General features: G+C 42.9%; 1 protein-coding gene across 1 annotated transcript in view; it reads right to left on the minus strand.

Annotated features, from left to right (window-relative positions):
• Positions 1–896: 896 nt before the first annotated feature.
• The window catches only part of LOC137541034 (uncharacterized), a 117,890-nt gene continuing 92,631 nt past the window's right edge, over positions 897–26,155 (minus strand). Inside the window, exons 46-78 of the mRNA XM_068262179.1 lie at positions 25,301–25,393; positions 25,075–25,138; positions 23,825–23,923; positions 21,011–21,114; positions 20,583–20,721; positions 19,056–19,174; positions 18,637–18,786; positions 18,361–18,531; positions 17,965–18,274; positions 17,122–17,189; positions 16,945–17,032; positions 14,706–14,823; positions 14,491–14,614; positions 14,274–14,410; positions 13,123–13,378; positions 12,457–12,699; positions 11,216–11,392; positions 10,987–11,132; positions 10,810–10,900; positions 10,340–10,729; positions 10,016–10,142; positions 9,539–9,657; positions 8,826–9,022; positions 6,998–7,181; positions 6,679–6,844; positions 5,970–6,403; positions 5,686–5,889; positions 5,474–5,599; positions 5,218–5,388; positions 4,982–5,086; positions 2,579–2,674; positions 2,344–2,475; positions 897–1,031 (exon numbers count right to left, since the gene is read on the minus strand). Of these exons, the coding sequence (XP_068118280.1) occupies positions 1,017–1,031; positions 2,344–2,475; positions 2,579–2,674; positions 4,982–5,086; positions 5,218–5,388; positions 5,474–5,599; positions 5,686–5,889; positions 5,970–6,403; positions 6,679–6,844; positions 6,998–7,181; positions 8,826–9,022; positions 9,539–9,657; positions 10,016–10,142; positions 10,340–10,729; positions 10,810–10,900; positions 10,987–11,132; positions 11,216–11,392; positions 12,457–12,699; positions 13,123–13,378; positions 14,274–14,410; positions 14,491–14,614; positions 14,706–14,823; positions 16,945–17,032; positions 17,122–17,189; positions 17,965–18,274; positions 18,361–18,531; positions 18,637–18,786; positions 19,056–19,174; positions 20,583–20,721; positions 21,011–21,114; positions 23,825–23,923; positions 25,075–25,138; positions 25,301–25,393 (5,163 nt within the window). The 3' untranslated portion in view covers positions 897–1,016. The remainder of the gene's footprint in view (positions 1,032–2,343; positions 2,476–2,578; positions 2,675–4,981; positions 5,087–5,217; positions 5,389–5,473; positions 5,600–5,685; positions 5,890–5,969; positions 6,404–6,678; positions 6,845–6,997; positions 7,182–8,825; positions 9,023–9,538; positions 9,658–10,015; positions 10,143–10,339; positions 10,730–10,809; positions 10,901–10,986; positions 11,133–11,215; positions 11,393–12,456; positions 12,700–13,122; positions 13,379–14,273; positions 14,411–14,490; positions 14,615–14,705; positions 14,824–16,944; positions 17,033–17,121; positions 17,190–17,964; positions 18,275–18,360; positions 18,532–18,636; positions 18,787–19,055; positions 19,175–20,582; positions 20,722–21,010; positions 21,115–23,824; positions 23,924–25,074; positions 25,139–25,300; positions 25,394–26,155) is intronic.

Here is a 26,155-nt window from a genome sequence, read left to right on the forward strand (position 1 = left end):
GTTGTGATTAACCCTTGGAGTGTACCAATAAATATACCTTGTTGAATACACAGCTTGTTGTGTCTGCTTAAAGGAGGTAAGTCCACCACTGCCTCCTAAGCACTTTTAAATATTTTAAATATTGATTTTATTCTTTTGGCGTCTCTGTTCAATTTACAATACATCATTTATTTCTTGTAACTCTGCTTTATTCATGTACAAGAGCCCGGCACTTGCCAACACCTATTGTTTTGGATCTCGTGGGGTCTTCTGAGAATGATTCTTTTTTTGGGGTGTCTTCTTTCCTTGGTGAACAGTTTATCTGTCCTGCTGTATTCTATTGCCAGTTGATTTTATTTTTTTACATGTATACTGTAACTGGCTTTTTATGAACTGTACGAGGGCTTATTTTTGGTGTAGGACTTATTGTTTGTGCATCCTCAAAAATCCAGAAAAAAATCTATCTAGGGCTTATTTTCAGGGAAACAGGGTAGTTGTTCCCCGCCAGGGGCGTAACAATGGACCCTGCAAGGGATGCAGCCGCAAGGGGGGCCCTGAAGCCACAGGGGGCCACGTACTGAGAGACTAACAACTAAGTGGAAGGAGAGAAAAAAACTTTCTGCACTCTGCACAATTGTTCTAATGATTGCATCTGCTCAACCACTGATAAGGATTTATATAAAATTTTGCAGACAAAGATTTGTAGACAGTCCCTATTCAGTGTTAAGCAGGGTCTTGTGTACAGCGCTGTTCTGTCCCCATTCCCCGGGGGTATTGGCAGGAGGGGGCCCTATCCAAAGTCTCGCAGAGGGACCCAGTGATTTCTAGTTATGCCCCTGGTACCCCTAAAAAATAATAATGATAAAATGTACTCCCAACCTTGGATATCTCCATATGAAAGACATGCGTGACACACGTTTTTTGTTTCATAGTTTATTTGCATCTAGAGCTACACATCTAATTACATAAGGACAGTGTTAATGACACAGGAAGCCCATATTGTATGGTCATTCGCTGCATGCTGTTTCGTTGCCTCTTCACTCCTCTGCTTTCTGCAGAAATAAAAGAAGAATGTTAATTGGTTTCAGTTGGTAAGGTATATAGAGATGGTACTGCGCATCTATCAATATACAGGAGATGGTGTTCTGTGCACATCAGATTACAACTTACAAGAGGATCATGGTAGGATACCAGAGGTAAGGGGAGGCAGTAAACTGTATATAAGGTGGAGTTGTGTATCTCTCAAGATACAAAAGGAAGGAGAACCGTGACCATACCAGTTTTCCATGGAGGGTACTGAGGTTGATTCATTAAACATCGGTAACAGCACGTGGTAATATTTCCATTACTTCCATGTGTAAGTACTGTCAGATACGCTAGTAGCATGACCCGCGGTACTCCAGTAGCATGACCGGTACTAAAGTAACAATATTATTTCCGTGCCCACACTGTAATATTATTACCAATGTTTAATGAACATGACCCCCATGGGAGGAGACACAAGGTAAGGAAAGGGAGAGTATGCCGCATATAAGGTGGCGTGCTGTGTGACTAAGAGACAACAGAGAGAGAGCTCTGCCCATACCAGTTTATAGTGTAAGGCAGTAATGAAAAAAGAGGAGCTGGTAAGTATGTGTTACAGATGGTGCTGTGCACCACGTACCACATTGTGTGTCTACCAAAATATAAAAGGCCCTGTTTATACCACATTATAATATAAGGGGTTAATGGTAGGACAAAAGAGGCAAGGGGAGTCACTAAACTGTAAAAAAAACATACAGTAAGAATGAGTAAAAATTCAAATCCAGATTTCCTTTATTGATACATCCAAAATGCTAGGCTGACAGCAGGCAGTCTGCCTGTCCTAGTTGTGTAGAAAATATAGCGCTGTGAGTCTACCAAGATACAACTAGAGAGACCTGCCTATTCCAACTTACAGTGTGACGGGGTAATGGTAAGACACATGATGTAAAGGCAGGGTACTCTGTGTATAAGATGCAATAAGAAAGAGGGCTCTCTTCATACCAGGTTACTGTGTAAGGGGACAATGGCTTGATAAAAGAGGTAAGGAGAGTTTGTAAACTGTACATACAATGGTGTAATGTGCTTTACTGCATATATGAAGGGGCCTCAAAGCTCAAGGAGCTCACATTACAGTTTGTTTCCAATTGCTGTACAAACCCAGCCATGATGAGAAAGTTGATTCCTACAATCTAAATTCTCAGCTTTTTCTCTTTTCTGCAAGTCAACCCTGAACTATTTTATTACGTATCCTATTTCTTGATTGAACAGCCCTCTATAGATGGTAAACTTTTTGTAACGGGCAGGAGTGCAGGCCCGTTAATACAAAACATAAGACCTTACCTTGCCAATGTCTCGGCTCTTGGCCCTGAGCTTGTTGACTTGTGACTCTGCAATGTCAGCACGTTCCTCGGCTTCTTCCAGCTCATGCTGAGTCTTCCTGAATCGGGAGAGGTGGACGTTGGATTGTTCCTCCTGAAATATTCATGAAGTGGCTTTAGCTCATCCATCATCTGTTTCGTTCGCTTTCACACGTGTTTGTACAATGAAAAAAAAGTGGTAGTATACGTATACTTACAACATCCTCTGCTTGCCTCTTGTAAGTCTTGACCTTCACCTGCAGCTTGTCAACTAAGTCCTGGAGCCTGAAGACATTCTTTTTGTCTTCTTCAGACTGTGGTAAGTTAGACAGACACAGTCAAATATTTTTAGTCTGTAAACAGTTTTACCTGCTTATGTTAAATTAGTTCCCTCATTATACAGCATCCTTAACCACTTCGCCGCCCGGGTAAAGTATATCTACGCTCCTTTGGACTTCAGTTCCCCGCCCGGAGCATAGATATACGCACCCCCCGCCGCCACAGCCGCTGCCGCCGATGTCCGCGCTCCCGCTCGCACGTGCGCTCTCTCCCGCGATCGTGCACGCCGCTGCCCGCTCGCCCGGAGATCAATGAACGGGAAAATCCATTCCCGTTCGTTGATCTCTGCCCCCGCAATGATCGGCATGCTTCTACGAGAAGCAGTACGATCATTGTGAGAAAACTCAGTTTCCCAGCCTCCCTTCCTGCAAGCGTCCTTCGGACGCTTGCAGGACGCCTAAAAAAAAAATGTGGCCATCTTGTGGCCAAAAAGTAATACTACACCCAAACATTTTTTTCATATACAAATACATTATTTTCACTATTCATTTTAACTAATTACCTCCCACACTCCCCAATTGTTACCAATATTTTTTTTCTGAAATATTAAAATAAATGTAAAAAAATTACAAAAAAAAAAAACTTAAATAGTTACCTTAGGGACTGAAATCTTTAAATATTTATATCAAGAGGGTATAACACTGTTACTTTATAAATTATGGGCTTGTAATTAGGGATGGACGCAAAACTGAAAAAAATGCACCTTTATTTGCAAATAAAATATTGGCGCCAAACATTGTGGTAGGGACATCATTTAAACGGTGTAATAACTGGGACAAATGGGCATATAAGTTACATGGATTTTAATTATAGTAGCATGCATTATTTAAAAAATATAATGGCGGAAAACTGAAAAATAATGTTTTTTTTTCCAAATGTTTTCCTATTTTCCCATGAAAACACATTTCGAATAAAATAATTCTTGGCATAGTGTCCCACCTAAAGAAAGCCTAATTGGTGGTGAAAAAAACAAGATATAGTTCATTTTATTGTGATAAGTAATGATAAAGTTATAGGCGAATGAATGTAAGGAGCGCTGAAAGGAGAAAATTGCTCGGATGCTGAAGGGGTAAAGCCCCTCAGTTGTGAAGTGGTTAATAATATAATAAAGCAATTTTGTTATTATTAGTTGTATTTAAATTGGTTTATATTTACATCTATATAGCTTTATTTATAATGTTGCATCATTCTGTCATATTTGCAGTTTAGAAACCACACTCTGTATTTTAAGCTGTAAAACAGAGCAGAGCTTGTGACTCTTTGAACTTTTCTGCAGTCAAATCTTATCTCAAGCTGCCGCTCACTGGGCCATATGCAATTAACTTTTCCTCCTGAGTTTTCCCCTAGGAGATAATTTTTCATTTTCGATTTAAAATAATTTAGCACTTCGCAAAAATTACCAAAAAGATAGTTAAAAGGAACAATCAAAATTATTTTGAGTATTTTTTTAAAGGCCTTTTATTGGCAAGTTTGAAAATATCACCTAGGAGAAAACTTAGGAAAAAAGTAAATTTTCATATGGGATACTGTTTCTTGGTTGTTTAAGGAATTTAGAAAACAGGAGTAAGTTTGACCAAGTTTGTCGAAGAGCTCAGAGAAGCTCTTTTTGATAGATACATCTTTGCCAAGCAGTCCTCCTCCTGAACTCATGACCCCTCCCAAGTAGTCCTCCTCCTGACCTTATGAACCCTCCCGCACACAACCCGCCTAGCCCCCAAACACCATTTTCTGATCACAACCTGTTCAAATGTGTCAAAAAATCTAAAACTTCATTCCCACTGACTAATATTTGCACTTTGTCTTATGTATTCACACTAAGTCTTTTGTCTCATGACATGTTTTAAAATGTGAAGTTTTTCAATATGTCCTATGTCTGATGCCATGTGTACCACAAACAATTCCAGGTACGACACTGTTGCACTCTGCGAATAAAGCTGACACTATTCTATTCTATAACAACTCAAGTGTTTTAACGGTTCCGGGACTGGAAAACCACATGAGACTTTTTTTTACTACTAAAGTTCTATTTGTTATCTGTACTATACATACAATTCATTATTTCATAAGTTTATTTTCGCTTCAGAGTTGCTTTAAAGAAGCGCGCATCACCTCCTGCTTGGCTGGTGGTCAGACAGCGAACACCACGTACTAATGCGGTGTTCCCTGAAGGCCTGTTTTTGGCAGTGCGGTGGGCGCGACGCACCGCTGACGCCAGTTTGCAGTGTGAACCGGTCTCAATCTACATATTTGTTTGTCATCATATGACTATAAGGTCAACTCACCTGGTATGTGAGCTCCTTGACTCTCCTCTCATATTTGCGCACACCCTTCACAGCATCAGAGCTTCTCTTCTGCTCGGCATCAAGTTCATTTTCCAATTCACGGACCTGTAGAACAATGTGAGATCGTTGGGTTTAAGTCACAGAAAATGAAAAACACAAATCTTCTAACTACAAAACACTTCTTTTGAAGTTCTCGTTGCAGTAAGGAACAGATAATTAAACACTGAGATACATACCCTGGCCTCCAGTTTCTGGAGTTGCTTCTTGCCACCTTTCAATGCCAACTGTTCAGCCTCATCCAGGCGAAGCTGGAGATCCTTCACTGTCTGCTCTAGGTTTTTCTTCATCCTTTCCAAGTGAGCACTGGTATCTTGCTCTTTCTTCAACTCTTCAGCCATCATGGCAGCCTAGAGGAATTCATATATAATAATAGTCATACAATATTGCAGTTTTTGTTTTCCTGTTTATCTGACATTGTACCCAAATGCTTACATCAGTAATAGCTTTCTTTGCTTTATCTTCTGCATTCCTGGATTCTTGTATAGCTTCTTCCACTTCACTTTGGAGCTGTGAGACATCAGTTTCAAGCTTCTTCTTTGTGTTGATAAGGCTGGTGTTCTGTATTACAAATAACAGCTAGTAAGCACATACTCCAAACATTTAGAAGAAAAGACAAAAAAGATCCAAAAGAACCTTCTTCTTACTTGGGTGTGAAGAAGTTGTACACGTTCTGTAACATCAAGCAGTTCTTGTTCAGCCACTTTGCGTGCACGATCTGTCTGTTCAAGGGCAGACCTCATCTCTTCAATTTCAGCAGACATGAGATTGTTACGTCTTTCAGAAATAGCAAGCTGTTCCTTTAAGTCCTCATTTCCTCTAAGAGCATCATCGAGATGCAGTTGGGCATCCTAATAGGGATATGAAATATTTTAGGCTCATGCAAATCTTTTTAGGACACACGTTCCATAAAACTCCATATGAACTCTACCTTCAGTTGTCCTTGGACATTCCTGAGTTGTTTCTGGGCTTCAGCAGCTTGACGGTTGGCATGGCTCAGCTGGATCTCCATCTCATTGAGATCTCCCTCCATCTTCTTCTTCAGTCTCAGTGCATCATTTCTGCTTCTGATTTCAGCATCCAATGTGCTCTGCATGGATTCAAGAGCTCTTTGGCTGTTCCTCTTAATCTGGTCAATCTCTTCATCCTTTTCAGCCAGCTTCCTGTCAATTTCAGACTTGATCTGGGTCAGTTCAAGTTGAACGCGGAGAATTTTGGCCTCTTCATGTTCCAGAGAGGCTTCAGCTTCCTCCAGAGCAGACTGCAGGTCAGACTTTTCCTGTTCAACCTGCTTCTTGTTCTTTTCTAACTCATGAATGGTTTTTCCAGATTCCGCAATCTGTTCTGTGAGATCTGAGATCTCCTCTGCAAAACAAGTATTTTTTCACACAAATTCAGCTTAACAATTGATGAACTTCAGCACATCAACATGGATTTTCAATTTACAGCACAAACCATATTTTTCAAAACAGCACATCTTATGGGGAGGGATTTATGGTTTTTGGAGATTCTAAGCAGTTTGAATATATGCTTGAAATGTTTGTGCTGCCAAATTAGCTGCTTCTACAATTATCTGATTGGCCATGTTAGTTTTCTTGTGGAGAAAATTTTACAAAATTCAATTACGTTGAAAAACTTACGTTGGAGGTTCTTGTTTTCTCTCTTAAGAGTCTCTAATTGATCTAATGCCTCTTCATAGGAGTTCTTCATCTTGAAAACCTCAGTGCTTAAAGACCTGGATTCTTTCTGAGAGGCTTCAAGCTCAGCTACGGTTTCTTCATACTTCTGCTTCCAGTCAGCCAGAACCTAGGCAAATAAAATAATGAAAAAAGCAGTTGTTAAATCAACACATTCATTTGCAAGTCAACTACTGGTATCAAAACTGGAACTGCAAGTTTATTAAACTATTTGCTCTTATCTCAAGATCATTTTTGATACCCATAAAAGTGAAACACCTACCTTATCAAAGTTCTTCTGCTTCTTATCAAGAGCAGCACAGGCTGAATTTGAACGTTCTACATCTACCATGAGGTCTTCAACTTCATTTTGTAGTCTCTGTTTGGTCTTTTCAAGGGAAGCACATTTGGAGTTGACTGCCTCAATTTGTTCCTCAGCCTCCTGGAGACGTTGGGCCAACTTCTTTCTGTAATTTGCAATTACTGTAAGTTTAATGAAAACTGTTTTTTTATGCAAAGCTGTTCTATGTAATTTGATGACACAATTGCTGATGTTAGAGGGCAAAAAAAAATATATGAAATAGCAAGTGACATTTGTGTGAGGCTTGCCTAGGGCCAGATTTGTACTTTTTACTGCCCAAGGCCAACTAATACCAGCTGCCCTCAAACCAATAGCAACCTAAATCCCCCCCCCCCCCCCAAACATGGCAGGGATTAGATTGTAGGCTCCTCTGAGGACAGTTAGTGAAGTGATGGCACGAGGTACATTGTAAGCTTCTCTCTGAGGACAGTTAGAGACATGATGGCAGATTGTACACTCCTTGGTGAGCGGCACATTTGGTGAGTGACAGGCAGCTCAGAATTCATTGTAAGTGCCCGTCTGCTGCCCCGCGTCTATTTGAAAAGGGCTCCTGGAAAAAAGGACTTCTGGTGTAGCCCATATATACCAAATTCGGCTACAAAAAGGGTGCCCGGTGTAGCCCATATGCCAACTTCGGCTACAAAGGGCACATGGTGTAGCCCATATATGCCAACTTTGGCTACAAAGGGAGCCTGGTGTAGCCCATATGCCAACTTCGGCTACAAAGGGCACATGGTGTAGCCCATATATGCCAACTTCGGCTACAAAGGGCACCTGGTGTAGCCGAAAAAGCTAGTATTAGTTTATTTAAAAGGATGCTGTTATAGGCATTTGTTGAGCTATAAAAGGGCTCTAGATATAGCTAAGAAAAGTGATTATTATGACCTAACTGCTCCCTACTCTCACACAGAACCCTCCCCTGATGGTGCCTAACCCTAACCCCCTAGGTGGTGCCTAACCCTAAGACCCCCCATTTGGTGCCTAGCCCTAAGACTCCCCAGGTGGTGCCTAACCCTAAGACTCCCCTGGTGGTGCCTAACCCTAAGACCCCCCAGGTGGTGCCTAACCCTAAGACTCCCCAGGTGGTGCCATAAAAATATGGGCTACAAAGGGGTGCCCTTTCGTAGCTGAAAACCTTGTAGCTGAATAAAAATATGGGCTACAAAGAAGTGCCCTTTTGTAGCCGAAAACCTTGTAGCCGAATAAAAAATATGGGCTACAAAGGGGTGCCCTAGTGTAGCCGAAAACCTTGTAGTCGAAAAAAAAATAGACTACAAAAGGGTGCCGCTTGTAGCCTATATCAAAACTCGGGAGCCCTTTTCACCACCTTGTAGCCTATACTTTCAGAAATTACATTGATGTCTATGGAGGAGCCCTTTTCATACAGGCAGCTCAGGAGCCCTTTTCAAAGGATCCCGCTGCCCCTTGAGCCCCTGAGTGCTAGATTCGGCTGTTATTAGCCCCCCATCGCTATGTGAAAACTCTGTGTAGCAGGACAAATGTTCTGCAGGCTAACTGCTACTTTCACCCTGCTGCCCACAGGCCGCCCCTTACTTTCCCGGTGCACTAGGCCATGACCTTTGTGGCATTGCCTAAAATCCAGCCATGGGCTTGCCAATCTCTTAAGAAGCCACTAGTTAAAAAAAATAGGAAAAAATATTGTTATTTACAACTCCTTCCATAATAATTCAAAGTAACTGGTGTGTTCCCCCCCCCCCCCCATCTTTTAAACCTGGAATGAGACACCTACTTGGCCTCTTCAAGTTCTTCTGTGCGCTGAATGGCATCTGTCTCATATTTTGTCCTCCACTGAGCAACCTCTCCGTTGGCCTTGGACAGTGAACGCTGAAGTTCACCTTTGGCCTCCTGCTCCTCTTCATACTGCTCTCTGAGTAGATCACAGTCATGGCGTGCAGACTGAAGTCCGTGAGCAAGGGCGTTCTTGGCCTAGTTAAGTTAGACACAGAAAACTAAGTGACTCTCTCATTAGTATGGCAGCACAAAACCATCAATTAAGTGGACAACATATTATTATTTGGGATTTCAATTTCAATAGCACCAGCATCTTCCATGGTGCTGTACAATACAAAATACAATAGACATTGAAAATAAGTACCTACATTACAGAGCAATACAAAAAAGTGGAAAGAGAGAGCCTGCCCTTTTGACCTTACATTTTAAGGGATTACGGGGTAGAACAATTGGTAAGAGAAAGCTGTGTACAAGATGGTAGTATGGTGGTTGATGGCCAGATAGAGTGTCCTAGATGAGATTATACACTTGCATGAAAAGATGATTTCCAGGTTGTGCCCAAACATGGTAAATGTAGGTGAGTGAGTAAAAGATTGAAGAAGGGAGTTACCGAGAAGGGGAGAAATTCAAGAGAAGTCTGCTATGTAAGAATGAGAAGCGTTGACTACAGAGCCAGACAGGAGAATATTATTAGAGGAACAGCCATTATACCTTTGTTTCTTCTTCAAGGTGTCTCTTCAGCTCTTCAATTTGTTGGGTGAAAGCCTGTTTGCCTCTTGACAGCTGAGATATCATGGCCTCTTTTTCCTCTAATTGGCGACTGAATTCTCCTGTTTGCAGAGATTGAAGACAACAAAATTGATATATTTTAGCCTTAGATCGCTTGAATCAGGCATGTAAAATATCCGCTGCCAAATTTTGGGGTGGGGATAAGTCAAAAGACGGCTCACACTGTGCCTGCTGAAAGTCAGTGGCGTTAATGCTATTCCCCCTCTGAGTTGTCGCCACTCAGGAAGGGGAGGGGGACAGACATGTAATACAGGCACCGGCTATAAGTCCGGAGTGTTGATATAGCCAAGATTCTCATTACGGCCTATGGCAGCACCCACATTATCAGTAAAGCGCTGCACCAAAATTAGCTGTCTCGCTCCTGACTACCACAGTATAAACATCATAACCGATAATTACCATTCTCTGTTTGAAGACGTGCTCTTTGGGCACTTAAGTCATTAATTACTCTCAAATGTTCATCTTCTTTGGTTTTGATCTCACTGTATTGGTCCTCTAAGGTTCTGCACATCTTTTCCAAGTTTGCCTGTTGAAATAGAAAAACGTTTGATTAGAACATGGTTATTTCTTGTTTAAGTTGTTTACTAGTCAAAGGTAGTGTACCAGAAAAAAGGGGTTTAGGTAGTAAAAAATAAATAAATTACAGATTTTTATTATTGTATATTCACTTTTAGGATATTTGTTTATGTAAAAAAAGACATACAATGCAAACTACGCACTTACTTTTGATTTGGAGACAGATTCCATATTGCTGGCAAGGTCATCGATCTCCATCTTCAGTTCACTCTTCTCTTTTTCCAGTTTCTGCTTGACTCTCTGAAGGTTATCAATCTGCTCTCCAAACTCAGCAAGGCTGTCAGCATGCTTCTTACGGAGGGTAGCAGCAGTAGCTTCATGTTGTAAGGTGGCCTCCTCCAGGTCACGCCTCATCTTCTGGAATTCAGCCTCACGCTTCTTGTTCATTTCAATCTGAGCAGAGGTTGCACCACCAGCTTCCTCCAGACGCTCGCTGATCTCTTCAAGCTCTCTGGAAAGGTCTGAACGCTGCTTCTCTGCCTTAGCCCGAGCTGCACGCTCTGCCTCAATCTCCTCTTCAAGCTCCTCAATACGGGCCTAAAGTTTATATACGTTATTAGATTCTTAAAAACACTAGGCTGCCGTTTTTATCACTTTTTCTCCTTTATCTAAGTTACCTGAAGCTCCTTAATTTTCTTTTGTAGTTGGGCTCCCAAAGCTTGTTCATCCTCAATCTTGCTCATCAACTGGCTGATTTCAAACTCCTTCCTGTTTACATAAAAGTTTAATATAGTTAAACGTTTCTGCTTTTCTGTTATGTTTTACAACTCTGCTAGTGTGTAACTGTAACTTACTTTTTAACTTTTTCATCCAGCTGCTGCCTGTCATTTTCCAGGTCCATTGTGGATTCCTGAGCCAGCTTCAGATCACCCTCCAGCTTCCTCTTTGCCCTCTCCATGTCCATACGGAGCTTCTTTTCTTGCTCAAGAGATCCCTCAAGCTACATTACATAGGTATAATAAATCATTTCTACAAAATTATTATGGCAAACCTAATTGCATTATTTACCCTGATTCTACTCACATCATCCACTTGTTGCTCCAACTTGGTCTTGGCTTTAGTCAAGGTGTTCACCTTGTCCTCTTCTGCTTGTAGATCATCCAGTGTTTGTTGGTGGGCTTCTTGAAGAGCTTTCTTCTCCTTCGTGAGTTTGGCAATATTTTCGTCAAGCACTGCCATCTCTTCAGTGAGATTTTTTACCTGGGCAACACAAGAATGATAAGTGTTGTGGCGTTCATTTTGTCACAACCTACTATATATTTAACATGCAGTGTCATAACAATTTTGGCGTTACTAAACTAGCGTCATTTTAAGGAAGAGCTAAAACATTTGAGATTCAAAGGATCATCTCCATAACTCTAAATCCTGGGATTTATCTGGGCATCTTCTGTTATCAGTCAAGATAAACTAAGTCATACTTTATTTTTTTGCAAAGCCTCTTGGAAAGAGTACTTATCATATTGCTGCCAGGCAGTTGAGTACATCCTGCTGCCTCTGAAACTCCCAGTGGTGTTAAATACTATTTCCCCTCCGAGTCATAGAAACTTGGTGGGGGGGGGGGGCACGTAAGTCAGGGTCTGGCTATTGCTAACACTCGAACTGATGATACGCGGCCGCGGACTATAGCATTGCCGCTCTAGCTGCACTTATACTAGGCACTATGTGGTGCACAGCATGTGCCGATTTGAGCTTCTTCATCTTCATCAGGTGACATTTTAGAAATTACAAAGCTGTTAATCTCAAAGGATGTATCCATGCATTTTAAAGAGAGCCTGTAACAAAACAAAGTTCCCCTGGGGGTACTCACCTCGGTAGGATGAAGCCTTAGGGTCCCAATGAGGCTTCCCCCTCCCCTGTAGCTGCAGGAAGTCCAGCGCTGGCTCCTCTGAAGTGTTCTGGAATCCTTCCTTGACAAGCCTGACAAGTGCTGATTTATTTACCTTTCCTGGCTCCAGTTGCGGCTCTCCACACAGAGATAGGCGAAAATAGCCGATCTCCGTCCGGTCCGCTCTACTACACAGGAGCTGTTTGGGGAGCTGTATCGCCGCCGCTGTGGGACCGAGGAGGATGGGGGAAGGCTCAATAGGACCTGGAGGCTTCCCCCACCCGAGGTAAGAACCTCACAGGGGAGGTTTTTTTATTGTTACAGGTTTTCTTTCAGTATAACAATGATAACTTCGGTGAAGCCCCAACAAGCTGCTGTGCTGGGTGGCTTGTTTAGTGTAACATCTTACCATGCTATATTACGTGTATTAGTAAGATACCTTGTTTTCTGTGGCATGTTTCTCCTTCTCTACTTTGGCCAGAGTCAGTTCAAGATCATCAATGTCCTTCTTCAGCTCAGAGCACTCATCTTCCAGTTTCCGCTTCTTGGCCGTCAGTTCTGCATTAGATTCTTCTTCATCCTCCAGCCTCTCATTAATCTCTTTGATTTTTGCTTCCAGTTGAATCTTGGCTTTTATGAGACCTTCACATCTTTCCTCTGCATCTGCCAAGTTCTCTCCTTCCTGTAGCAAGATTCAATTATAAGTTTAATTCTTTCATTCATAAATCACATAGAATATGCATGTGGTTGATGTGGCCATGTAAAATTCATAAGCTATAGGCTTGCTACACACCAGTGGTTCTGGATGTAAGCCTGGCTTCAGGAGCATAAAGAGATGATTTGCACTTTCTGAAGTGATGCATTGGGGGAAACCACAGTTGCCCATTTAAAGCTGAATTATCACAGTACCTTCAGTTTTAAAAAGACAAATTATACTCAGATTTGCTTTTTAGTAGGAGGGAGTTTTCGGTCACTTTTAGCCCCTTATACTCTCCTGGTGGTTCCGAGTCACCAAGAGCTATATGTGTATTTTATATTCACATAGACTATAGTATTTTGGGGGCTTTTGCCTTGATATTGTAAGTAACTCTGGTTGAATACTTACAGAAGAAACTTGGAGCAGCAGATCATTCTTCTCTTGCAGAATGCTGACCATTTTTTCCTCAAGCTCCTTTTTCTTTGCCTCTGCCTTCGCCAAAGCCTCCTTTGTCTTCTCAAATTCTTCCTTCATGTTTGCCATCTCTTTCTCTGATTCAGCACTCTTCAGAAGAGGCTTGATCTTGAAGTACAGCTTCATCCATGGCCAGGTCTTCACATTCATGAAAGCACGGATGTTGTACTGAATAGAAAATAAGGCTTCCCTGCAAACAAAAGCTTGAGTTCTTAGTCAGGTTTTAATTCATAGTGCAAATAATAAGGAAAGGATTTTTTTTTTAGTCTGGATAAACTTGAAACCAACCAAGCATTTTTCTTAAAGGGAAGGTCCGAGCTAACCCCCCCCCCCCCCCCCCCCAAGATCTACTTACCTGGGGCTTCCACCAGCCCCTGGCAGCCTATCTGTCCTTCGCTGCAGCTCCGCTCCCAGCTGGTGGCCCGGGGTCCCCTCCATTGCAGATGACAACCTCGCCAGGTCGGTATCTCATGCGCCTGCACACAGACCCTACTGCTCACAATCGCACTCCCGTGGTCTGGAGCATCTCCAGGCTAAGTGGCTGCAAGGGGCACAGCTGTGGACAGAAGATGCTGGTCGGCAGTAGCAACGGAGGGGACCCCGGGCCACCAGCTGGGAGCAGAGCTGCGGCGGGGAGGGACACATTGGCTGCCAGCGGCTGGAGGAAGCCTCCGATAATTAGATCTTGCTTTTTCTTTTCAGCTCGGATCTTCCCTTTAAACATTACTTAATACCCCAACATGGTTCCCCTAAAGCTCCCCTATTTTTATACGTGAAACCCTCACTACAACAGTGAGGGTTTCACGTATAAAAATAGGGGAGCTTTAGGGGTACCATGTTGGGGTATTAAGTAATTCATTGTATGAATAGAGTCACAGAATTACAAAGTGCAATTAGCTGTATTTCAACAATTCTGCAATATTATAATTGCCCTCCAGTTACATTCTTGGGACAATCAATCATAAAAGCATGGATGTTGAACTGGAGGCAGAAGACAGATTCTCTGGAAATAACACAAACAAGGTGTGATCCCTTGATGCAACATTTTGTGTTAAGGTCGAAACCAGTTTCAAAACAGAATATACCTCCTATCCATCATCTTCTTGAATTCAACCCTCATAAGATATCCTCGGCACATGGCCTGAGTACGAGTGATCAGCTGGGCCAGCTTATCATCTCGCATCTCTTCCAGGGTACCCAGGAGACCAGCTTTGAAGAACACCTATAAAGGATGCAATTAAATGTTAAACTGTCTTTCCTGTTAAACTGCTTAAACACTACATATTGGACTGAAAAGAGTACCTTAGTATGTCCAAATTTGTATTGTGTATGGTCAACATCAATGGACCCGAGAAGCTTCTCAGAAGCCTTCTTACTATCAATAAATTGACCTTCGGGGATAGCACTGGCATTCAAGACCTTGTAACTGTAAATGCAAAAGCAAAGTATATCATATTTTTGGGACATTTAATGCTTAATTTACAGCTCTAATATGCAGCTAATTTAAAGGCATTTACCGCTGTTTGAAGTCAGCATAGAGGATTCTGCTCGGGAAACCTTTTCTGCAAATTCTAATGCCTTCCAGTACACCATTACACCTGAGCTGGTGCATGACCAGTTCATGTTCCATAGCACCTAAACATAAATTAATTATAAAGTACAATTCACTGTCATCAGAAAAAAGTTATAAAGAAAAAACTCAAACTTTATACTAAGTATAACTTTTTATAATATATCCACTTAAAGAGGAACTGTCGCGAAAATCTTAAAATTTAAAACACATACAAATAAGAAGTATGTTTCTTCCAGAGTACAATGAGCCGTAAATTACTTTTCTCCTATGCTGCTGTCACTTACAGTAGGTAGTAGAAATCTGACATTACCGACAGGTTTTGGGTTAGTCTATCTCTTCATGGGGGATTCTCAGCATGGCCTTTATTCTTTATAAAGACATTACCTGAAAAATATTTATACAAAAATGCTGGCCAGCCTTGCTGCTCGCTGCACACTTTTTTGGCAGTTGGACGGAGCAACTGCCATTCACTAAGTGCTTCTAAAAATAAAGAAAACCCTGAGAACTCCCCATGAGAAGTGGGCTAGTCCAAAATCTGTCGGCAATGTCAGATTTCTACTACTTACTGTAAGTGACAGCAACATAGGAGAAAAGTAATTTATGGCTCATTTTACCCTGGAAGAAACATACTTCTTATTTGTACTGTATGTGTTTACATGTATTTTACATTTTAGGATTTTTGCGACAGAGGTCCTTCGAAGTGAACCTCCGGACTAAAAATCTACTCAGCAGAACTGAAAAGGCTTTGTGTTTCTTTAACAGTTTTACAGCATCAGAACATTATTTTTCTTACCAAAGCATCATTTTAAGCTGCATTTTTATCTAATCTCCACCCATCAAAGAAAAGAGCCCAGGCTTTTTTTCCCTGATGCTGTGCAGAGCTTGATGGGATTTCCTATGTTGTTATTCACGTTGCCTAGCAACTGGGAGGGGTGATCAGCACACAGGACAGTTGGAACTGTGTCTCATGCTCCCTGTCACCTCCTTTCAACCAAAAAGATGGTTACCATCATGAAATCAAACATTTGCCTGTTCTTTTAAAACAGTGTGGGTAAGAGATTATATTACCTATCTATTTTAATTAACATAACTAATGTAACTTAATGACAGTATGTTTGTTTAGGCTGCAGCTCCTCTTTAACCTGCTGGGCGGTCTGGACGAGCACAGCTCGTCCAGTACCGCCGGAGCCTGCCGCTCAGGCCCTGCTGGGCCGATTTGGCTCAAATAAAAAGCAGCGCACGCAGCCGGCACTTTGCCAGCCGCGTGTGCTGCCTGATCGCCGCCGCCCTGCGGCGATCCGCCGCGAGCAGCGGCGAAAGAGGGTCCCCCCAGCCACCTGAGCCCAGCGTAGCTGGAACAAAAAGTTCCGGCCAGCGCTAAGGGCTGGATCGGAGGCGGCTGACGTCAGGACGTCGGCTGACGTCGATGACGTCACTCCGCTCGTCGCTATGGCGACGATGTAAGCAAAACAAGGAAGGCTGCTCATTGCGGCCTTCCTTGTTTATTCTGGGCGCCGGAGGCGATCAGAAGAACGCCTCCGGAGCGCCCTCTAGTGGGCTTTCATGCAGCCAACTTTCAGTTGGCTGCATGAAATAGTTTTTTTTTTATTAAAAAAAAACCCTCGCGCAGCCTCCCTGGCGATCTTAATAGAACGCCAGGCAGGTTAAAGAGAATCTGTATGATTATAAAAAAAAAACAAAACTGATACCTCGGGAGGGAGAAGCCTCTGGATCCTTGTGAGGCTTCCTACCTTCCCCCTGAGCCCGCCCGATCCTGCGCTGACACCCTGTAACCACCATCAACCATAATAATAATAGTTGCCTGTCTGCACAGGTGCAGTAATGGATTTCAACTGGGGCTCCAGCGGAAACAGCCGAGACCGATTAGAGTCGCTTTACAGCGCAGATGGCTCGTGCCTGCACAGTACAGCGGACCCTATCAGGCTTGGCTATTGCTGCCGGAGCCCAAGCAGAAAGCTTCCACTAAGCCTGCACACAGCACTGACAAGCGGACTTCCAGGGGTCTCACCTTTGGATAGCCTCTGCTGAGGAGGACCAAGGGGATTCTCCCTCCTGAAGTAAGCACCACGTAAGATCACTTTTTTCCCTTTGAGGTTCACTTTAAACCCTAATTCAGCTGATCTTATCTAGTCAATATCACTGAAAGATTTTGTTCAACCAACCTGGGGTCTTGGTTTCATTAGGGATCAAGCAACGCACAAAGTGAGGATGGGTGCTCCTCAAGTTGGTCATCAGCTTGTTCAGATTCTCCTGTAGGTGGGAAATAATAAGAAACCTCAGTAACAGCAAGTAGGAGAAAAATATATATTTATTACTATACAGATGACCATGGAACTCACCCTGAAGAGAGCAGATACAGTCTGGAAAGATGAACCCTTCTTCTTACCTCCCTTCTTACCACCAGCATCTGAAATGTGAAGAGCATGAAATAGTTATGGCATGCTTGGCAGGCTGGTTACTACAGTTGGTGTTTTTATGGCTTAGTCTATGCTCTTATAGTAGTGGACTGATCTAATCCTATTTCTATGTTGGTGGTCTCCATGCATGGGGCTAATTGGACCATGCCTTGTAGGGGTTTTTTCGCCTTTCTCTGGATCAACAGGGATATGTGAGGGAGCAGGCTGGAGTTGTACTTTGTACTGGTTGAACTCGATGGACGTATGTCTTTTTTCAACCAAAATAACTATGTAACTATGTATCCACCACCAGTGGTGGGCTCACGAGTCCCTAAGGACTCTAATTCGTGATTTCAATGAGGCTAAATTGCCTCAGCTGTGCGGCTGGGAGAGAGGGGGTTAGTTACCCATAAGTCCGTTGTCTTCCTGCATTCTAAACGTCTTGCACGTGTCCTATTGGGCGCGTTCCAAGATTCCCTACCGCGCACTTCCTCCTTCCGCTTGAAGAGGGGGGTGCACGGCAGTGAGTCTTGCAATGCGTCCAATAGGACACGTGCAAGATGTTTGGAATGCAGGTAGACAATGGACTTATGGGTAACTAATCCACTCTCTCCCAGCTGCACAGCTGAGGCAATTAAGCCCCATTTAAATCACAAACTCGAGTCCTTAGGGACTCGTGAGCCCATGCCTGTCCCGCAGAATATAAAACACAAAGTAGGATAAGTGTGCATGTATATGTTTGTATATGTGTCTGAAATACCACACCACACTACCACAATACATTACCTCCTTCTGTACCAGCATAGCTAGAATAGAGGAAGGACAAGAGCTTAACAGAAGACTTCTGGTAGAGTCCAATGACAGTCTCATTCAGTGGGTCCTTGTTCTTGTCCAGCCAGCCTGCGATGTTATAATCCACAGTTCCAGCATAGTGGACCAGGGAGAAGTGGGCCTCAGCTTTGCCTTTGGCTGGCTTAGGTTTCTGGAAGTTGTTGGACTTGCCCAGATGCTGGTCATACAGCTTGTTCTTGAAGGATGTGTCTGTTGCCTTGGGGAACATGCACTCCTCTTCCAGGATGGAGAAGATGCCCATTGGCTAATCAAAAGCAATAACATTTCAATTATCTTCTTGAAACTGGTGGTAACATTGTTCAGTAAATCTAATGAAACAAGAATCCATACCTTCTCAATAAGCTCAATGCAGGCAGCCAAGTCCATACCAAAGTCAATAAACTCCCAGTCGATTCCTTCCTTCTTGTACTCCTCTTGTTCCAGCACAAACATGTGGTGATTGAAGAATTGTTGCAGTTTCTCATTAGTGAAGTTGATGCAAAGCTGCTCTAAGCTGTTCATCTAATCATCAAGAGGAACAAAAAAATAGTTACTTCCCAATCCAAACCTGAAGAAAAGATGAAAAAATCCAGTATCAATAGGGCTTTATCAAATTAAATAACTCACATCAAAGATCTCAAATCCAGCAATATCCAAGACACCAATGAAGTGCTGTCTTGGCTGCTTGGTGTCCAGCTGCTGGTTGATACGGATGACCATCCACAAGAACATCTTCTCATACACAGACTTGGCCAAGGCACCCACATTGTTGTTCACCTTAGAGGAACGAATACAATATACGTTTATTTAGGCCTGATTTCAGTTTAACCTTAAAAAAGCAATTCAACAAATATTAGGGTGTATTCAATAAAATGCGATAAAAAGAATATTATGCACAAAGTCTAAAACTGCGTCCTCATGATGGGTAAAGCATAATGCAATACATTACGCTTTACTCATTAGGCGTAAGACTTTATGGGTTTACACACATTATTATGCTGACCACAGTTTAGTGAATATACCCCAATGTGAGATAACATAAGTACCTGCTGGACAGTTTGACCTTTGGTCACATATTCATTGCCGACTTTGACCCTTGGGTAGCACAAAGCCTTCAGAAGATCAGCTGAGTTCAGGCCCATCAGGTAGGCAATCTTGTCAGCCACTGGAGAAGACAAAAATGAATGTGATTTTCTAAAAAATATTTTGACTATGCAAGCAACAAGCAAAGTGCTGCAGTGTATCTTAGATGATGGGCGCACCTAAGTATCACTTGCAGGTACACATATTAACCTGTCAACTCTAAAAGGACATACTGGTATGTCTGGTTTAAGCCTAACACAAATAGGACGTAGCAGTACATTCTGTCAATAAGCAGCATGTGTGCATGCTCTTGCTATTGTTCATGTCGGGGTTTGGTAAAGGGGAACATGTGTTCCCCAAGCCAATCAAAGTGCCTGTGAATGAATGAACATGACTCCAACCGGGAGGCATGTTCATTCATAAAAGTGAAAGTAAAAATGATCAAACACTTCCTGGTATCCCAGGATAGTGTATAGCGAGTCATCTTGTGGCCATAAAAAAATCAATAAAAAATTACTATAGTTATTAACCCCTTCTAGGCCCCCCCCCCAACCCCCATAAATAGTTACCTAGGGGCTTCTTTAATATGTATGTCATGAGGGTATATTACTGTCATTTTAGCAAACAAGAGCTCGTAATTATTGATAGGGTGAAATAATTTAAATGTTTTGATGGCCAGGGTAAATAAAATGTGTGAGTTTTATCTATGGTAGCATTGTTTGTTTTAAAACTATAGGGGATGGAATTGGAGAAATAGTGTATTTTTCATTTTTCCCTATAAAATGCATAGAAAAGAAGGTAATTACTAAAAACAATTATCTCCCACAAAAAGCCTAATTTTTGGCAAAAAAACCCCAACATAGATTATTAAGGTGTGAAAGCAGTGATAAAGTTATGACCAAATGAATGGGTGGAGCGCTGACAGGTGACAATGGCTCTTGGCGGTAATGGTAAAATAGCCTGTAGGGTGAAGTGGTTAAAACGGTGCTCCATATTTGTCTGCCCCACATTCTTCGCCATCAGATTGTTCTTAGGCATAAAAGTACAATTATCTGTTTGCCCCACTCCAAAATACGTGAAAAAAGTAAACTGGAACTTTTACTTAGGATGTACAGATACAGAGACCTAGCCACTCTGGCCGAGACAGGTCATTTCAGTGTGCACTTATACATGTAATAACCTGGGCACAGCAGGATTTTAAATGTAATTAAGGTGCCAGCGACAGCTGGATCCCAAATTACTTCTCCCTCCGAGTTGCTACGACTTGAAGCGGGAATAGTATTTAACGCTGCCTGTAATATCAGCGGTAGCAGGGTGAGCTCTGGATCATCCTGCACCCAACGACCCAGGCGACGATTCCATACATATGCACTCTGGCCTGGTGCCCTTCCAATACACACTGCCAATTGTAAGCAGTAGTGATTGTGGTTTCTGCATACAGTGCTTCCTGTTCATTTTGTGAACATTATGTTGTCAGTATATTTCCTCACCTTCAGTGCCGTCAGGCTCGGCCTGCTCCTCTCTTTGCTTCTGCTTGAACTTCATGTTACCATAATGCATCACAGCGCCAGTCATTTTGTAAATGCCAACCTTCTCATCTGAATTGAAACCCAGGATGTCAATGGCACTCTGTTAGAAACAAGCGCAACACTTTAGGGTCTGCAATACCTCCTGATTGTGACATAAAACTACATTCATCAAGAGGTGTGTCAGGTGATCAGGGCTGTCCAACCCCAGTCCTCGAAGGCTGAGGTTTTCACACATTTTTGGCACAGCTCAAATGAATTGATGGGACTAAATCATGAAACATGTGGCTCATCAAGTAGAGCCCTGTCCATACTAAACAATGGCATGGATATGGCCCTCGAGGACTAGAGCTGGACAGCCCCGTCTTAGAGAGTCACTTCAAACCACTTACGTCTGTTGCCATTAATTCCTCTTGGTCATCCATGCTGGGTACAGTAATCTCGCCTTGGCTGACAAAAGGGAAATCATAAGGGTTGGTGGTAATGAGAAGCATGTCTGAAAGGATAAAGGAGAAGGTGTTTAGTGAGGCAACTAATGCAAGTACAGGACATGCTCCTAACAACATATTCAGCAGAAATATGTAGAATCGGCTAACTAATATTAAAACAAAACAAAACACCATTAAACAAAAACACAGAGCAGCTGGTCTGTCATATCTGATTGACATTTTTTTTCCAATGCAGTCACATACAAATTCTGATGCTAAAACCCTACTTGCTAATGCTAAAAATTAGGTGGCAAGGGTTTTCACACCTGAGTTCTATCATATCATAGCAAAGGTTGTGAAAGGTGAAGGGATAGGCGGATTTGTGATTGTAGTTGATGATGAGAACTCTTTTTTTTCAATTCCTCAATGCCATTTTTTCTATTACCTATGATATCCAGTCCAGGGATTTTAGTGGCCAATTATACCTCAGATTGGAGATAAGACACAGGGCTATGGATGACAAGAGAAGGCGGACCTTTGTAAAAGTGCCCATACACTAGAACGAATATGGGCAGATTCGACCAAGAGACAAATTTATCTCTAATCGAATCTGATTAGAGATAAATATGTCTCTAATCGAAGTTGCCCATACACTACAGGCCAATTCTTGTCCGATTTCAGCATGAAATCATCCAGGAATCGGCTGAGCCGCCGTTGTCTGCCCCGCCGCTGCCCCGAAAATGTATAAATGTATGTAAATTATGTAGTGCATTTATACATTACCTGTCCTGTAGCAGCTTCCGCACGGTGTCCATCAATCTCGCCGGGTAACAGCCGCATACATGCTAGCGGTGCATAGTGTCTGACGTCAGCCGCTATGCACCTTCGTGATGTCAGAGCGCCGCGGCGTGTATGCGGAACCCGGCGAGATGGACGGAAACCGCGTGGAGGCTGACACCGGACAGGTAATGTATAAATGCACTGCACACTGCATACATTTATATATTGTGGCGGGGGTTTCGTCATCTCAACGCTCTTTTGAAAATCGGCCGCCGTACCGCCGCGCACCTGACCAACCAACCATGGCCTGACATTTTCCAGCATCTGCGATCGATCGTGCGGCCAATTTCTGTTCCGAAATTGGTCGCTTTGTCGGTCGGGCATGCACTCGGCAGCACCAGTTTTCATCCAATTCGATTATAATAATCGAATTGGATGGTCGATTGGTTGGTTGGTCACCTAGTGTATAGCCCCCTTTAACCTCCTAAGTAACAAGCAGTCTTTTGAGCTATGTGAATCTTGATTGTCGGGATCTCTTCATTGTATCAATGTATTTGATTCCACTACAGGGTGCTTATATGAAAAAGGGCGCCAGGAAATTTGGGCACTCAGAAAAGCTGATGAATATCTTTAAATTTACCGAAATTCTACTTTCAGAGTATAAATAAATAATATTTTACTACAGCTAGACATAAGCCTATTCTCACACTAAACCCTCCTTCTACCGATGCTTACCTTACCCTCCCACGGCTAACCTTAAACAACCCCCCACGGCTAGCCTTAACTAGCCACTCTGCTAGCCTTAACCTCCCCACCAGCTAACCTTAACCACCCCCCACAGCTAATTTTTACCTTCCTTGCCCCAATATTTGTTATATATAACAGACCCTGAACTAAAGTTTAAACACAACAAAATTACCCCTAAAGACTGAATCTAAAACCTAACTTTTAATTGGTTTTTAAAAACCTATTAAAAGTTACGTTTTAGATTCAGTCTTTAGGGGTAATTTTGTTGTGTTTAAACCCAATATTTGTTGCCATATTTTGCATTGCGGGCAGCCTATCGGGCGCACATATTTCACCTAGTTGCAGATATTTCTATGGGTGCCTATGGCGGCATTCAAACTTAAGCCCAAGTTTCCTGCTTCCCTACAGCCGAAGCTCTCTTGAATTCCAGATAGACAGGATCTCTTTTATGGGAATCCTTCAGTATTAAGGAACAGGAAAGCTGTAATAAAATGTATCATACACAGTCATGATGGATGGCATTTCTCCTTCTGTAGCCGTCAGACGCCACATCAGCAATGCTGATGAATGGTCTTTTTACCTAGCCAGTTATGTTGGCGGACACAAGGATATTTAATTCGGTTTTTATAAAGATGTCTTTGGCAGTCCTAATTGCCCTTTGTCTGTATATTACACAAAATGTATGTCTTCTGGAAGGTTGAGCCATCTTGGAAGTTAGTGAGAAGAGCTTGGCGCATGATAGCTCGGTTTTGAACTTCACCCCAACAACAATGGCACTCACAAAGAGAGCTTCACTTTCTTATTGGAAAATTCTCTTGTGACTCCATCAAGGGCGTAGCAATAGTCATAGCCGCTGCTATGGGTCCCTGGAGTAGAGGGGGCCCAGGTGGTACTTGATCTATTCACCTACTTTCTTGTGTTCCTCCACCCTGTGATTTTATCTAAGTGACCTATGCAGTGTAGATCACATGAGAACCCAAATCTCCCAGTTAACTCATATGCATAGGGTAGAGGTAGGTGGCATTTCTCAAGAATGCCTACATTTTATGGCCCCATGAAAGTTTTGCTATGGGGCCCCATAATGTCTAGCTACGCCACTAGACTCCATAGTGGAAGGGGACAGAACTGAAGACTCAAGAAGGGAATTTCAGCACCCATTGGTGCAAATCTCCACTTGCACCCTCATCAGAGAGAGGCTCTTGCATTTGTAAGAATACCATTCCACTGAAAATGATAAACAGCTCCACTTACCGATCAGCTCTGGCCTCTTGTTGGACATGATTTGGTAGAAGATGTGATAGCTCCTTTCTGCAGACAGCTGGAATGTTACTCTGGATTTTTCCAGAAGATCTAAGAGAATGGAGAACCAATGATACATGTGAGGGGAGGAGGGTAACATCATTTTGAAAGATATTATTGCACAACAGCTCACCTTTTATGTGACAGCCACATTTCATTTTTATTGTTTTCAATTGAGATGTGTATACAAGTTAATGGAATTTAAGCAGTACTCATGACTGCAACCTGGCCAGTAAGGACCGGAGACAAACGTCTAATTGTGAAGTAGGGAATCTAATGTCAGTAGTTTTGTTAGACGTTAACGTTGTCATACAGTCCAGACCTACAACCGGAAAAACACATGTGAAGGCCACACATCACTTCCCACCTTCAGTAACTATTTCATGGCCATGACATAGTTAGATATATCATGCAGCTTCATACCAGAACCACTTCTACGGTGGCAAACCTGGACATCTAAACAAGAACATCTGCCAGCATCATCCCACATTGTCTTAAGGCCGGTACACATTAATGTTGCCTGATGAGGATTGCTACCCAATCCCTTAGGCAACATTGCTGGGCTGAGGCTGAACAGATGCACTGCCACTCTAAGGGCTGAAGATGCATCCTGTTGCAATGTGGGGGGGGGGCAATGGACCGGCACAGACTTGACGTCACGCGGCCGGCGTGGTGAGCATTGAGCACAAAGCTGTTGGATGTTGCTTAGCTAAGTTGATCTGCTTGGCGGATCACTTACCAGACAGAGGTCGAGGGCTGCTGTACACATGCCGCATTATCAGAAGAGGCAGTAGTTATCAGCCACCTCCGCCGACTATAATCTAGCGTGTGTTTGTGCATTAATTCAAGAATTAAGAGGCACCTAGAGTTGCAGTACAAGCTAAGCTACAACTTGACAATGTTCTGATGATGGTAGGAAATGCAGTCGGAGGGAAATAAAATGTACTGCTGTGAAGGGTGTAATGTTTTGTTAAAGGGAAAGGGTTACCAGCAAGATGGAAAGCTGGAAGGATTGATGAAGAAAGGTATGCTGTTAAAGAGCAGTAGGAAGAAGGGCACTAATAGGAATATGTGCTTCTAAGATGGGATGGTGCTGGTAATAGGAAGTTGGTCTTGTAGAATATGAGACACACTAATGACCGCACACAAACGTGGCTGTGGCTGCTTTCAAGTGAAAGACTCCTCTGAGTCACAACACTTACATGTTTCAATGTCAGCGGAGGACAGCTTTCCTGTAGTGCCGAAGTGGATTCTGATGAATTTACCCTGTACACCAAACAACATTCGTCAGTGGTGGGGCATTTACACTTATGTAGTAAAAGGAGTTCTACTAAATTAACAGAGAATATTAAACTAAAAAAAAAACACAAACAAACAGAAAAGTGAAGAAAAAACAGTTAAGTCAACAATCCACTTAACCCAACTTACAAAGCGGGATGAGTTGTCATTCCTCACGGTCTTGGCATTACCGAAGGCCTCCAGCAGAGGGTTGGCCTGGATGATTTGATCCTCCAGAGTTCCCTAGAATGAGTGAAATCAATAATTAGAGCATAAATGAGGGAACTGCGGGGTATCATGTGTCATCTTAAAGGAAATGTTCAGGCTCCATAAAAAAGGGATCTACATACCCGGGGCTTTCTCCAGCCCCTGGCAGCCGTCCTGTGCCCTTGCCGCAGCTCGCTCAGGCGCAGCTCGGGGTCCCGCCAGAGGTCGGCCTTGCGAGGTTGTTCTCTACTGCATCTGTGTGAGTGCTGCTGTCAAACAAGTCCACATTGTCCAGTTGTTCTGCGCCTGCACAGTACACTCTGGACAACATTGACTAGATTGACAGCGGCGCTCACACAGGTGCAGTAGAGAATGACTTTGCGAGGTCGACCTCTGCACGGGTGGGGACCCCAGGCCGGCGTCTGAGAGAGTAGCTGCGGCGTGGGACATGTCTGCCAGGGGCTAGAGGAAGCTCCGGGTAAGGACATTCCCTTTAAAAAGGAACTGTAGTGAAAATAACAAGATGAATCAATTGCTTTTTTTTTTACTTTGGTCTTAAGAACTTCCAGATACTCATTAAAGTGAGTCTGAAGCAACTTTAAAAATAAAAAAACAGATTCTTAAGGAGAGGAAAGGCTCTGGGTCCAAGAGCCTTCCTGTTCTTCTGCTGGTTTCCTCAATCCCCCTCAGGCTCCTCCGTTTGTATCTCCTGCCAAGGGAGACTTCGACAGACTTTGGAGCACTCGAGTTCCCAAAAACCGATGGGTCTGTACTGCGCGCGTGAAAGTGCTTGAGAGA

The sequence above is a fragment of the Hyperolius riggenbachi genome, chromosome 12, assembly GCF_040937935.1.
Source record: "Hyperolius riggenbachi isolate aHypRig1 chromosome 12, aHypRig1.pri, whole genome shotgun sequence".
Lineage (NCBI taxonomy): Eukaryota > Metazoa > Chordata > Amphibia > Anura > Hyperoliidae > Hyperolius > Hyperolius riggenbachi.